The sequence below is a fragment of the Protopterus annectens genome, chromosome 5.part0 (genome assembly GCF_019279795.1).
Source record: "Protopterus annectens isolate FY-2018-M chromosome 5.part0, PAN1.0, whole genome shotgun sequence".
NCBI lineage: Eukaryota > Metazoa > Chordata > Ceratodontiformes > Protopteridae > Protopterus > Protopterus annectens.
Window position 1 is genome coordinate 1,392,856,838 of NC_056735.1, and position 12,156 is coordinate 1,392,868,993.

A 12,156-nucleotide genomic window follows, 5' to 3' on the forward strand; every position below is an offset into this window, starting at 1 on the left:
TCAGTAAGAAGAGTTTGAATTACTGGCCCTCATGGCAGTGGAGCCCTTCATTATCTTCCATGCAGACAGGGTTTCCCTCAGGACCGATCCTTCCTTTATGCCCAAGGTTGTGTCTAGTGTGGCCCTAAGTCAGTCCCTTTATTTGCCTACGTTTTCCCTAATCCAGAAAACAAAGGAGAAAGAGAATACTGCACTCTTTGGACTTGCACAGACAGCTTATATTTTATTTGGGCAGGACTAAGCCTCTCAATCTGAGCAGCTGCTAGAGACCTTTGCTGCAGGGGCAGAGAGGTTAAGGCCGTTTCAAAGCAAACTATTTCTAAATGGATAGCCCATTGCATTCATTTCTGCTATAACCACCATGGCAAACCTACCCCACAGGGGATAAGACCACATTCCACTATGGCTGCATCTACCTGTACAGCCTTTCTCAGAGGAGTCCCTACCAGGGACATCCTAGAAGCTGCTACCGGGAGCTCTGTACATACCTTCACCAAGCATTACCACATGCCTATTTTTTCTAAATCCATAGCTGGTTTTGCCACTACAGTCTTGCAGGGCTTAATAGCTGGCCGTAATGCTCTCTGACTTCCTCTTCCCTTAGCTTTGGGAATCAACCCAAATGTAATGACTGCAGCAGTGAAACATGAACATAGTACAGTTGTGTATACTTACCATAAATGTAGATGTTTGAGTGTGTTCACTGTTGCAGTCCTGGTTACCCTCCCCCAGCCCTTGACTTCTCTTGGCTCTAACTTCCTCCTTGCTTTAAGCTTTCTGGTGTATTTGTTTTTTGATGGAGGTGTAACAATATATAATTGCTTCCCATTGTGGGGGCACCTGACATCTGGGGCAAGAAAAACTGATGTAATGGTGTCTGCTGCATGTTTTATACCCCTGACGTCATGGAAGAAGGGACAGCATCCAACGCAGGAATCCAAGACTCTGATATTCAGGCCGGCTGAGGGCTACCTGCAGGCAGATAACCCAAATGTAATGACTGCAACAGTGAATAAACTCTAACATCTACATTTATTAAGTATACACAACTGTACTTCCCATATTGTCAGAACAGGGGTGAATGTAAATTACACTTAGACGTACATAGACAACTGAGGTTTTACTTGCACAGAACTAAGGCCTTTCACAAGTCCGATCAGTTATTTGCATGTTACTCTAAACCTTTTCTGGGCAAACCAATCTCCAAGGTAACTTTGGTTCGATGGAGCTCTCATTCTATCCTTCAGGTATACAAAGGCATGTCACCTCAAGGTCAAGTAAAAGCACATTCTACCAGGTTCATGGCAGCCCTTTTGGTCCAGGGTGTCTCTGGGTGATTTCTTCTGTGGCTAATTGGTCCTCATCTTATACCTTTATTTCTCACTATAAACTGGGCATGATATCTAGAGGGAGAGCATAATTTGTCTCCGTGGTGCCCCAGAATATCCTTCCATGAGGGCCACCCAGGTGTTTAGTATCTGGGGACTCTGTCCCACAGGTTGAAGAGCAAATGAAGTAAACTACTTCAGATAAAGAAGTTATGTACTCACCATAACATTCCATCTGAGTAGTTGTACTTCATTTGTCTTCAACCGTACCTCCCTCCTTCCCCCTGACCTTATTTTATTACTCTGGTGTGTAGGAGAGGGCACCTCTGCGGCTCTTCTGTTCATGCTTGTTAGGGTTTATGAATAACCTTTTGTGGTAAGGTCTCATTGGGTTGGGCTTATGTTTATGGTGTAGCAAACTTGATTTGAGAGAAGGACATGGAGGGGTATTATGGGTAAGGGGAGGAGCTTGGAGCTCGGATTAGATGCTGGTGAAGCTGCCGTCTCTGATCCAATCCTGATCCGAATACCCACAGGTTGAAGACAAATGAAGTACAACTACTCAGATGAAACGTTATAGTGAGTCCATAACTTTTTTAATTTTAGGTGAAGTCCGTATAGCATACAGTATGTTAATTGATGTCCTGCAGACACGGTTGCTTAGCACACATGCTGCAAGTTCAAAGTAAAGTGGTTTAAGTTGCTCTTTCCCAGTAATGCTGATATAAAAGCTTTTGGACGAGGGGGGGAATGGAGATTATTCATATTACTTCTCTGCCATAAGCTGAGGCATCTGCATTACCATGACAAAGAATTTCCACATAGTTTTAAAGAGTTGTCACTGAAGCATCTACAGCAGAATTGTCAGTGTGATCAGGAAAACTCTTCTAATGTCTGCAGTCTGTGCTACTTCATCCCCAGCTGTTGGGTGATCTCCACTGGAGGAGTTGCATCAAGATTACACTGCCACTTCTGCCCTAGCTGTTATGGTAATTGTTTAGAGAAGCTTGTACTTTGTTTTACTTTTGTAAAAATTAAATTAGGCTCCATCATAAACTAAATTTCTGTCTTAAACTAAAGGTGGGGTTTTGCAACACATGCGAAGATTGCCTGGAAATTGTGGCATGAGGTTTAGATGCTTAGCTGTAAGTTTTTTGGGACCCAAGATTGTCTTGGTGCATTGGGATGCCAGTGTTTGAGATTCTATTTAATTTGTCTTTATTTAATCATTATTTTAGCTTGGAATAAATGCATCTACAAATATTTGAAGGAGGAGCCATCAACAGTAAACTCCTGCAGATCCTTAATCTACAGTTCACTACCTTATAGAAAAAATTTCATACACTGCTTTTTTTTTTCGGGACCGAAAAAAAAACTGCACCAATGCATTGCTGTTAAATTTTTCCTCCTCCTGAATAGATAACCAGAGCTGCTGGAGGTTCAAATTTTAATAAATGGTTGCATACCATGTTATAATTTGACATGCCACAGTTATTACAAGATTTTAGTGGATTTAAATGTTCTTTGTATATTGTAAAATCAGTGCAACTTAAAATGTGTAGTGATGTACATATGAGTAAATTGAAATACAGTAATTGCTAAGCTGATTATTTTATGGAGTTGGCATATGTTGACAGAATTTCTGAAATAAAATATAAAAGCATAATTTTTTAGTACATATGGCAGTTGAAATCTTGGAAGCACTAGCAGCTAATCAAGTATTTTGCCGTAAATTAAAGGAGCTTGGTTTTGATTTTTCAGCGCTTTTAAAAATCTGTGTAATGCTTTTCCCACAGTGTTAGACTGGTGTTAGACTGAGTTGGATAAGGGTACACTTGGTGCATTGTATTTATGCATTCAACTTGACTTTCTTTAGTTATGATAGCCCAGCATCATGATGTATGTTCAACATGTCATGTTGTGAATAAATTGATTTTATGGTACTAATAAAGTGCTGTACCCATAAGCTGTTGGCAGTTTTTATAGTTGCTTAAATTTTATTTCTACAGTATTTGCTTTCTTACTGTTGGTTGTGTATGGTAAACCGGTAACTGGCATGTGGAAACTTCAGTTACCTTTCTTAAATTATTCTGCGATGACCAGCTGAATAAAAGCTTTGCTTGTAAATTCTTTGCCAAGGTTGGACTAGATGTTTGTGTGCTGTCTAATGCTTAATGTTAAATTAAATCTTTTTTTGCAGATGTAAGTTTTTCATCAGAAAGCACTGGAATTAATGCACAAGTAAACACAACATACGTATGTATGACCGCTCAGGAGATCCAAATGGCTAATGCTACTGTTGTGATCAGTGCAGCCAGAATTGAAGCTTATGTTCCCGGCAGTGATTACAGTAAAGAAGGTAAGATCTGTTTGCATTGCTTTCTTGGAAAATTGTGGGTGTGTACTTTGCAGATGGGGGTACAGTCTTAGCTGGTCTCTTAGGAATGTCTCTCTAGGAAGCAAAGCTAAACCTTCAGTGCATTTCTGTCGATAATGGAGAGTTTATTCTCTTGGCTAAAGGTTAATTGATTTTGAAACCTTTTAATTGAAATTTTTTTGTAAAACAAAAAAGTGGTCTTTCTGCGGTTTCAGGATTCTGTGAGCAAGATGTAGATGAGAATAAGGGTATCTTTTTTTTTTTTCTTCTTTTGTTCGTTTTTTGATATGGCAAGCAATATGCCTGAACCCTGTAGCCCCTTAAATGGCGGACTTTTATTCGCTCAGTCTTGTGTTTTTCTCACTCCTCTAACTTTTGGGTCTAGTCATGCTACAGCAAAAAAAAAATCTTAATGCCAGTCCTTCCCCCCTCTGACTAGAGAAAGCTGTTAACAGGTTTGGGAAGTGAATTTTTTTCTGTCATCTGGTGTTGAGCATTTTAAATCAGGCTTGCAAATTCATTTGACATTTAATAAGGGGGGATTATTGCTAATTTTCCCTCTTCAGAAGTTAAGTCCTCTGAATTCTGAATTCTCCTTTGGATAAGATTTTGCTTGATGATCTTAGTGTTTCACTGTTGCAGTAATCCACATTTGGGTTATCCGTGCCAGGGTAGCCCTCGTCCAGCCCAAATACCAGAGGCTTACTATTTCTGCATCGGTTGCTGTCACTTCTGGACTGAAGTCAGGTCGTCAGTATAAAGTAAGGCAGCCGACGCCATTACATCAGTCTTTCTTGCCGCTGAGCCTGAAGCAGTTCCGCACGACTGTCAGTCGGCTGCTACTGAGTTTCGTTTTCTGAATTGAAGCTGAAGTCTTTTAAACATAAGTACCCCATTGGGGATTTTTTTTTCTTGCACTGATGTCAGAAAAAGTTAATTGTTTCACCTGCGGAAAGCAAATACCACACAGACTTTCTTACTGCTTCCCTTGCCTAGGCCCAGACCACAACGTCCCCCACTGTCGCTTCTGTGCTTTGTTCAATGCCGGAACTATACGTTGTTGGAGCCTTATTGTAGCTAGATATTTTCGCTTACAGTCCTCTAATTCTGATATAGCTTCAGTAAGCCAGCCATCAGCAGATCTTCCAAAAAAAAAAAAACGTAAAGATAGACAACCGCACAGGTCCAAACCTACTGGTGACGCTTCAGTTAAGCTAGTCAGTTCTTCAGGCCTCAGTGAGGCTCTTTCGCAACCCTTGATGCCCGTTTCTGTGGATTCGCAGGCCTTTACAGAGACACTTTCGGAGTCCGGTAAGCTGGAAAACTCTTCGATCCTGCGGTTCTGTCCCTTGGATGGGTCTGGAGCCGCTGAGCAGGCACTGGCTTCAGAGGAAGTCCTTCGCACTACTGTCTCTAGACACAAACCAAAGATTTCTTTTGCGTCTACCGGTCTTTCGAAAACTACCAAGGTTGTTAGCCCAGGGTACAAACCACACCCAAGAATCTGACGACCCAATCTCAGGCACCTGTTTTCTTGCCTCAGTCTCGATGCTTAAAATGGCGGAAGACCTTATGCTGGCTACCCATTCCAAAAGAAAGAGATCTGTCCCCTGCAGTTTTGTCTGATCAGGAGTCTGATGACTGATTCATCTGAATGTGAAGACATGCAACCCCTCTCTGCTTCAGAGGATTCTGATGCAGAGGATTCCATTCCTTCACTCTATCCCCAGAGGACTTTTCCCTTGGGGAGACTCTCTCACCTTAAGGGAGCATTTCCAGTGGGAAAGTCAGGACTGCTGTCTAAAAAGAGACTCTGGGAATTCTTAGATCTTCCACAGCACAGGCCCCTGGCCATTCCCCCAGTCCTGGGTGTTGTGGAGGATGTTTTCCTGGAATTCAGTTTGACTCCTGACACCCTCCCTCTTGCACCCAGAAAACCAGACGGGTGTTGGAGTCCCTGACTCGCGCAAATTTCTTTTTAAAAATCCTACTGCTGACCCTGAGGTACTTTCTCAAGGGCCTAAAGGAATTAACCAACCTCTGCTAAGAATCCCACTCCCTCAGATAGAGATTCCTGAGCCCTAGACAGATGGGGTAAAAAGGTATACACCTCTGCTACTCTTGCTGTCAGAGCACTAAATTGCCTGTTCCATATGCAAAAATTTCAGCAGCATACCCTGGAACTCAAACAAAAAATGTCTTCCTTTCCTGCTTGTGCAGAATCTAGAGTTACAACATTTAATGTATTCTGCAACTCGAGTAACTAAACACACCTTGCACTGTGGTTTTGATGCAGTAGAAGCTTCTTGGAGGGCAGCAGTCACTGGATGGTCTTCGTGTTTCACTGTTAGTCATCACACTTGGGTTATCCTTTCAGGGGAAGCGGTCAGTCGACCCGAATACCAGAGGCTTAGTATTTCTGCGTCTGTTGCTGTTGCTCCAGGACTGACATTGGTCGTCAGGGGTATAAAATCGGGCAGCTGACGCCATTACATCAGTCTTTCTTGCTAAGAAGCAGAATCAGTTCGCACGAGTGCCTGTCGGCCGCTGAGTTTTCGTTTCCGATTTGAAGTTGGTCTTCTAAAGCTAAGTACCCCATTTGGGATCCTTTTTTCCTGCTCTAACCGATGTCAGAAAAAGTTAACAATGGTCTCGCCTGTGGAAAGCAAATACCACACAGAGACTTCCATTCTTACTGAGTCACCTGTTTAGGCCCAGACCACGAAGTCCTTCGCTGTCACTTTTTTGTGCTTTGTTCAACACCCTATACATCGTCGGGCCCTTATTGTAGCTAAATATTTTTGCTCTGTCCTCTTATTTCAGTATGGCTTCGGTAAGCCATCCGACTGCCTATCTTCCAAAAAAACATAAGGATAAAGACAGAGACTGCACAGGTCCAAAACTGCAGACGCTTCCGTTAAGCTAGTCGTCAGTTCTCTGGTCCCCAGTGAGGCACTTTTGCAGCCCCTGAGGCCCGCTTCTGTGGATTCGCAGGCCACTACCGAGACCCGTTGGGAGTCTGGTATGCTGCGAGACCCTTCAACTAAGGATCCATATCTACTTCGGATGGGTCCGGAGCCCCTGTGCAGGCACCGGCTTCCGAGGAAGTTCTTTGACCTACCAGTACTCTACACAAACAGGCTTCTTTCGCATCTTCAGTTCTTTCTAAAACTACAGAGTTTCTAATGCCCAGGGTACGAACTATGCCTATATAACCGACCGAAGCTCAGGCACCTGCTTCCATGCCTCAATCTCAAATGCTTAAAATGGCAGAAGACCTTATTATGCTTATTGGGGGAAGCCAGGCTACCCCTTCCAAAAGAGAGACTTGTCCCCAGTAGATGTCCTGTCCATGCAGTTGCAAACCTAACAACAAACCAATACGTCACAGTGTGCCGCCGGTCGTGAGATTCAAGTCTGCTGGCCTCGGCTGGTGCGCACTTCACCCGGCGTCATCCCTGCTGGTCTTGGGGTATAAAGGCATCAGCGGCGCCATTTTCCTCAGTCTTTCTTGCCGTGTGGCGAAGCAGAAGCTGTTAGCAAGTGCGGTCGGTCAGATGCAGAGATTACTACCCGAAGACTTCTAAAGCTAAGTACCCGTTGGGGACTCTTTCTTGCCTCAGCTGATGTCAGAAAAAGTGAATAACTGTTTAACTTGTGGGAAACAAATACCTCATAAAGATTTCCCTCTTACTGCTTACCTTGTTTAGGCCCAGACCGCAGCCTGTAGCCTGTGCTTCCTTCAACCGGCCGAGCGGTCGGGAGTTGCTGAACAGTTTTCGGCTCAGATTTTCGCATTACGTCGGATCCTCCGACCAAATTAACGCAAAGAAAAGACCGACCGGTTTCAAAGAGTGTCTGTTTCGGAGCAAAGAATCCATGACTACTACGAGGCTCCTGCTACCCTAGTTGAATCGGCCTCTGAAGTTTTGCCTATTAATGTGGTTCCTCTAGAGGACACCATCCCTTTGGATGTCTCTACCCCAGCGTGGTGCTGCTAGGCCTCCTCATGTCTATAAAGGCCTTTGCCAAGACTAAAGCAGCCAAATCTGCTAAATCTGTGCATGTTAAGCCCCCTCACACAGGCCCAGTTCCAGTTCCTCAGTTCTCATTCTTAAACTCTCTCTTATCTCTAAGGATCAGGGGGATCCCAGGACCTCTCAGCCTCCCTCTCAGCCTCCAGATCAGCCTCCAGAAGCAGACCTGACAGAGCCCCTCCAGATGGGATCACAGACCATCAGAGACCACAGGAGATCATCCAGGCCTTTTTCTACTTATGGAAGATCGATCTGGAAGAGAATGCCAGAGAATCTCTCCCCCAGGAAATTTCCTTTCATGAAACCTGCTATCAAATGAGATCCCAATGCCATGAGGATTTCTTTGATTTGGCAAAAAAAAAGATTAGGCTCTTTACCTTAAATCCAATAGCCTTAGCAGTACCTCTAGTTTTCCAGTTCTTCATGTGTGGATGATGCATTACCTGATGTTTCTTCCTCATAGGATGATGTTTTCCCCAGCCTGATGATGCAGGATAGGTTTCCTGCGAACCCTCATCATGGCTATAACCAGGCCCCTTGCAGATCCTGAGACTATCTCCCGGGGGCCTAAGGCAGGTAGCGACACCCTCAAAAAAATCTCCCTTCTGAATCAGAATCCAGGAAAAACCCTCAGATGGGGGAAAAAAAAACTCCTCTCTCTCTCTCTCTCTCAGCTCAGCTAGAGATCTTTCATATGATCATGACATGTCTTTGAGAGTTGATCTTTGAGCTAAGAAACATGCTGGATCAGATATGAGGATAACTGTATGAAATAGAAATTTTAGACCATGAATGATGTTACATTCTGGGTTATAAATTCAGTTTTGAAATGGGGCTATCTTTAAAATTTAGTGCCAACTGGCACTAGCACAGTTATAAGACTAATGTGGCATTGAAAGCAGAGGTGCTTAGAAGTCATGTTAAAAGCAAAGCTGTTAAATTATGGATATGGATAAAGGGATGCTCTATTCTATTCTCTAAGTCTATCTCCAGCAAGTAATGAAAAGAAAATGGAAGAGAGGAAAAGATCTGAAAAAACAGTTAAAGATTTCTTACAGGTTCAGCCCCAAGGTTTAGCAGGTCCAAAGGTCAAGATTCCACAAATCTTTCCTCCTAAATCTCAGAGAGGCAGGAATATAGGCGTTCAGAGGCAGAAATCAAATCCAGGGAGGAGCCTACTAGGGAGGAGGCGCCAGTGGCACAAGGCAAGCGAGAGCAGCACACAACCACAACCACACTGCAACAGGAACATCACAGTGACTTGGCTCTTGACACCTACCAGGGGGAACAAATAGCAGCACCCTTAGCGGAAAAAAGTAGCCTTTTTTCAAAAAAATTGGCACTATATCACAAGAGACAAGTGGATTTTGCAAACTATAGACAAAGGCTACAGGTTTTTCCACACACACCAGTAAAAGAGGAATGCCAAACCTACCTCCAAATCAAAAACAAGATGAGCTCTAAAACAGAGATAGCTCATTAACAAAGATGAGAGCTGTGGAAAGGGTACCACCTACAGAACATGGCAAAGATTCTACTCCAGACTCTTCCTAGTACCAAGAAAAGAAAAGTTGGAGACCTATTCTCGACCTGTCCGCCTTAAACATTGTTCCATTCAAAAAATAAAATGCCCCATAGCAAGCTCTTCATCTTGGGCAGGAGTGTTTGGCTGGTAACTCTAGATCTCAGGGAGGAGGCATACCTGCGTCCCCATGACCAAATTGCAGAAGATACCTCAGATTTCTTGCAGGATCAGAGCATTATCAATTCTCAGCATTGCCCTTTGGCTTACCTACTGTGCCCAGAGTATTCACAAAATGCCTGGCATCAGTAATCGCTCATTGCAGAATACAGGGAATCCAAATTTAAATTTATCCATATGGGACGACTGCCTGATACAAGCCGGACAACAAAGCACAAGCTGACAAAGACTACAAAAGAGTCATTTGCTTACTACAAGCCCTGGGATACACAGTCAATTTAAAAAAGTCAAGCCTGATACCATCCCAAACAAGAATATTCTTGGGTGCAGAATTGGACACAGTAAAACAGATGGCATTCCTAACTGCAGAAAAACAACTCCCTCTTTACTTCTTGGCATTAACAAAGCAGAACAAGCTAACAGCAAGGAAAGTACTGCAGGCCTTGGGCTTCATGGCATCATGCATAATCCTGGTCCCCCATGCCAGACTGCATATGAGAAAGCTACAGTGGTACCTAAAGAATTTATGGTCTCAACACAGGCACAGCTTAGAAACCGAAATACCACTAATCCCATGCCTGAAACAAAAGTTCCTATGGTGGGCTCAAGCATGCCAGTCAAACCCAGGCTTGCCCTTCCACAAATTGCAAGCAAGCCAAACCATCTGGACGCCTCAGACCTAGGTTGGGGGCACACATGCTGGACAAATGCATACAAGGATTATGGACTCCAGACCAGCTGCACCTGCACATAAATCAAAAGAAATGCTGGCAGTAAAACTAGCAATCCAGAATTTCACCACAGACCATCTCAAAGAAAGGCCATTTATATAAGGACAGAGAACACCACACAGTCATGTGTACATCACAAAACAGGAGGCACTCATTCATACCCCCCCCAAATGACTCTGGACCTATGGAATATGGCTCTCTGAGCTACAACATCCAGTCACAGGCAATATTTGTACGGAAAAAAAAACATCAGCAGACATGTTAAGCAGAACTACCTCGGATGCTCACGAATGGATGCTACACCCGGACATCTTCAAGGCCATCACAAAGAAATGGGAATGCCACAAATAGACCTATTCGCATCCCCACTCAATCTCAATCACCAGCTCAAGATTCTCTACACACCTACCACCCACTGCATAAGATGACTTCTCTATCCTTCAGTTGGAAAAGGCCTGACAGCATATGCATTTCCACCTCTTCCTTTGATGCACAAGGTACTACTGAAAATCAAAGAGGAGCGTCCAAGGATAATTCTGATAGCTCAAATTGGCCAAGACAACACTGGTATCCATTGCTGAGAAGCATGTGGGAGGAGAATGGACACTACCCTGATGCCTGATGCCTTTGTTAACTCAACTCTACAACATCATGCATCCAAACCTAAAAAACTCTGCAACTCTGCCTGCTGCCTTACACATTTAACAAACAACTAGAGAGATATCCCAAAGGGTTAAAGACATTATCCTTGAGGCCTGCAGACCTTCAACAAGAAGGAGCTATGCAGGAAAATGGAAAAGGTTTGTCATTTGGAGTACTGAAAGAGGAAAAGATGTGTCAAAGATAGATATTGCTAACATCCTGGAGTACTTGGCAGAGCTTCTCCATACAGGCCTGTCCTATTCCTCCGTCAAGATACATGCATCAGCTATTTCTGCAGAATACAGCTTCGATCCCCCTGTCTTCTCACGTTCTCTACTCAGGCAGTTCCTCAGAGGAATCAAGAATGTAAAACCTCCAAGGAAACCACCATTACCAGCATGGGACTTTAACTTTGTGCTAGAAAAATTGACACTCCCTCCATTTGAACCAGCAGCAACAGCAGATCTTCAACACCTATCCTGGAAAACTGCTTTCCTACTGGCAATTACTTCAGCAAGAAGGGTTTCGGAACTACAGGCTTTAATGGCAGTACAACCCTTCCTAATCTTCCATCAAGATAGTGTCCATGAGAACTAATCCTACATTTATGCCTAAGGTGGTATCCAGAGTGTCTCTAAACCAGGCAATCCACCTACCTACCTTCTTTCCCAATCCACAGAACAGGGGAAAGACTGCTGCATACCTTGACAGTACCTGGACAGAACCAATAGAAAAACTGACCAGCTTCTAGTAGCTTATGCAACAGTAGCTTAAAAGCAATTTCCAAGTGGATAGAATTGCATAGATTCTGTTACTCCTACCATGGAAAGCAAATTCCACAGAACATAAGACCTCACTACCGCAGCTTTCTATACCAAGAGACATTATTGAGGCTGACTGGCTACTTGGAGTCCGTGCATACATTTGCCAAGCATTACAACTTACCTCTATACTCTATCCCGAGCAGGGTTTGCCACTGCTGTATTGCAAGGGATCCTAACTACACCATAATTCTTCTTCCTCCTCCCCTAGTTTGGCTATGGTATTCTACCCATTTTAGGACTGCAGATGCATCCTTGAAGGACATAGTACAGTTTTGTACCTACCATAAATGTAGATGTCGAACAGGATAGCATCTGCAGTCCACCCTCCTTCCCCTGTGGTACTCCTAGGTATTTACCCCTAATAGCTAGCTAGGGGATCTTATGTTGTATTTGTTTGTATATATGTACATGCTTATTTTTTGTGTTTGCCTACTATTTTTTTTGGAAACATTGGCATTCACCCAAAATTTAGTTTTCCAAGAGGGCAACTGGCATCTGGGGCAAGAAACACTGAG

The 12,156-nt window shown here is 43.6% G+C and overlaps 1 protein-coding gene across 1 annotated transcript in view; it reads left to right on the forward strand.

Moving 5' to 3' along the window:
• LAMP1 (lysosomal associated membrane protein 1) overlaps nt 1-12,156 on the forward strand; it is a 1,110,117-nt gene that overhangs the window by 561,442 nt on the left and 536,519 nt on the right. Inside the window, exon 4 of the mRNA XM_044072009.1 lies at nt 3,529-3,687. Coding sequence (XP_043927944.1) covers nt 3,529-3,687 — 159 coding nt within the window. The remainder of the gene's footprint in view (nt 1-3,528; nt 3,688-12,156) is intronic.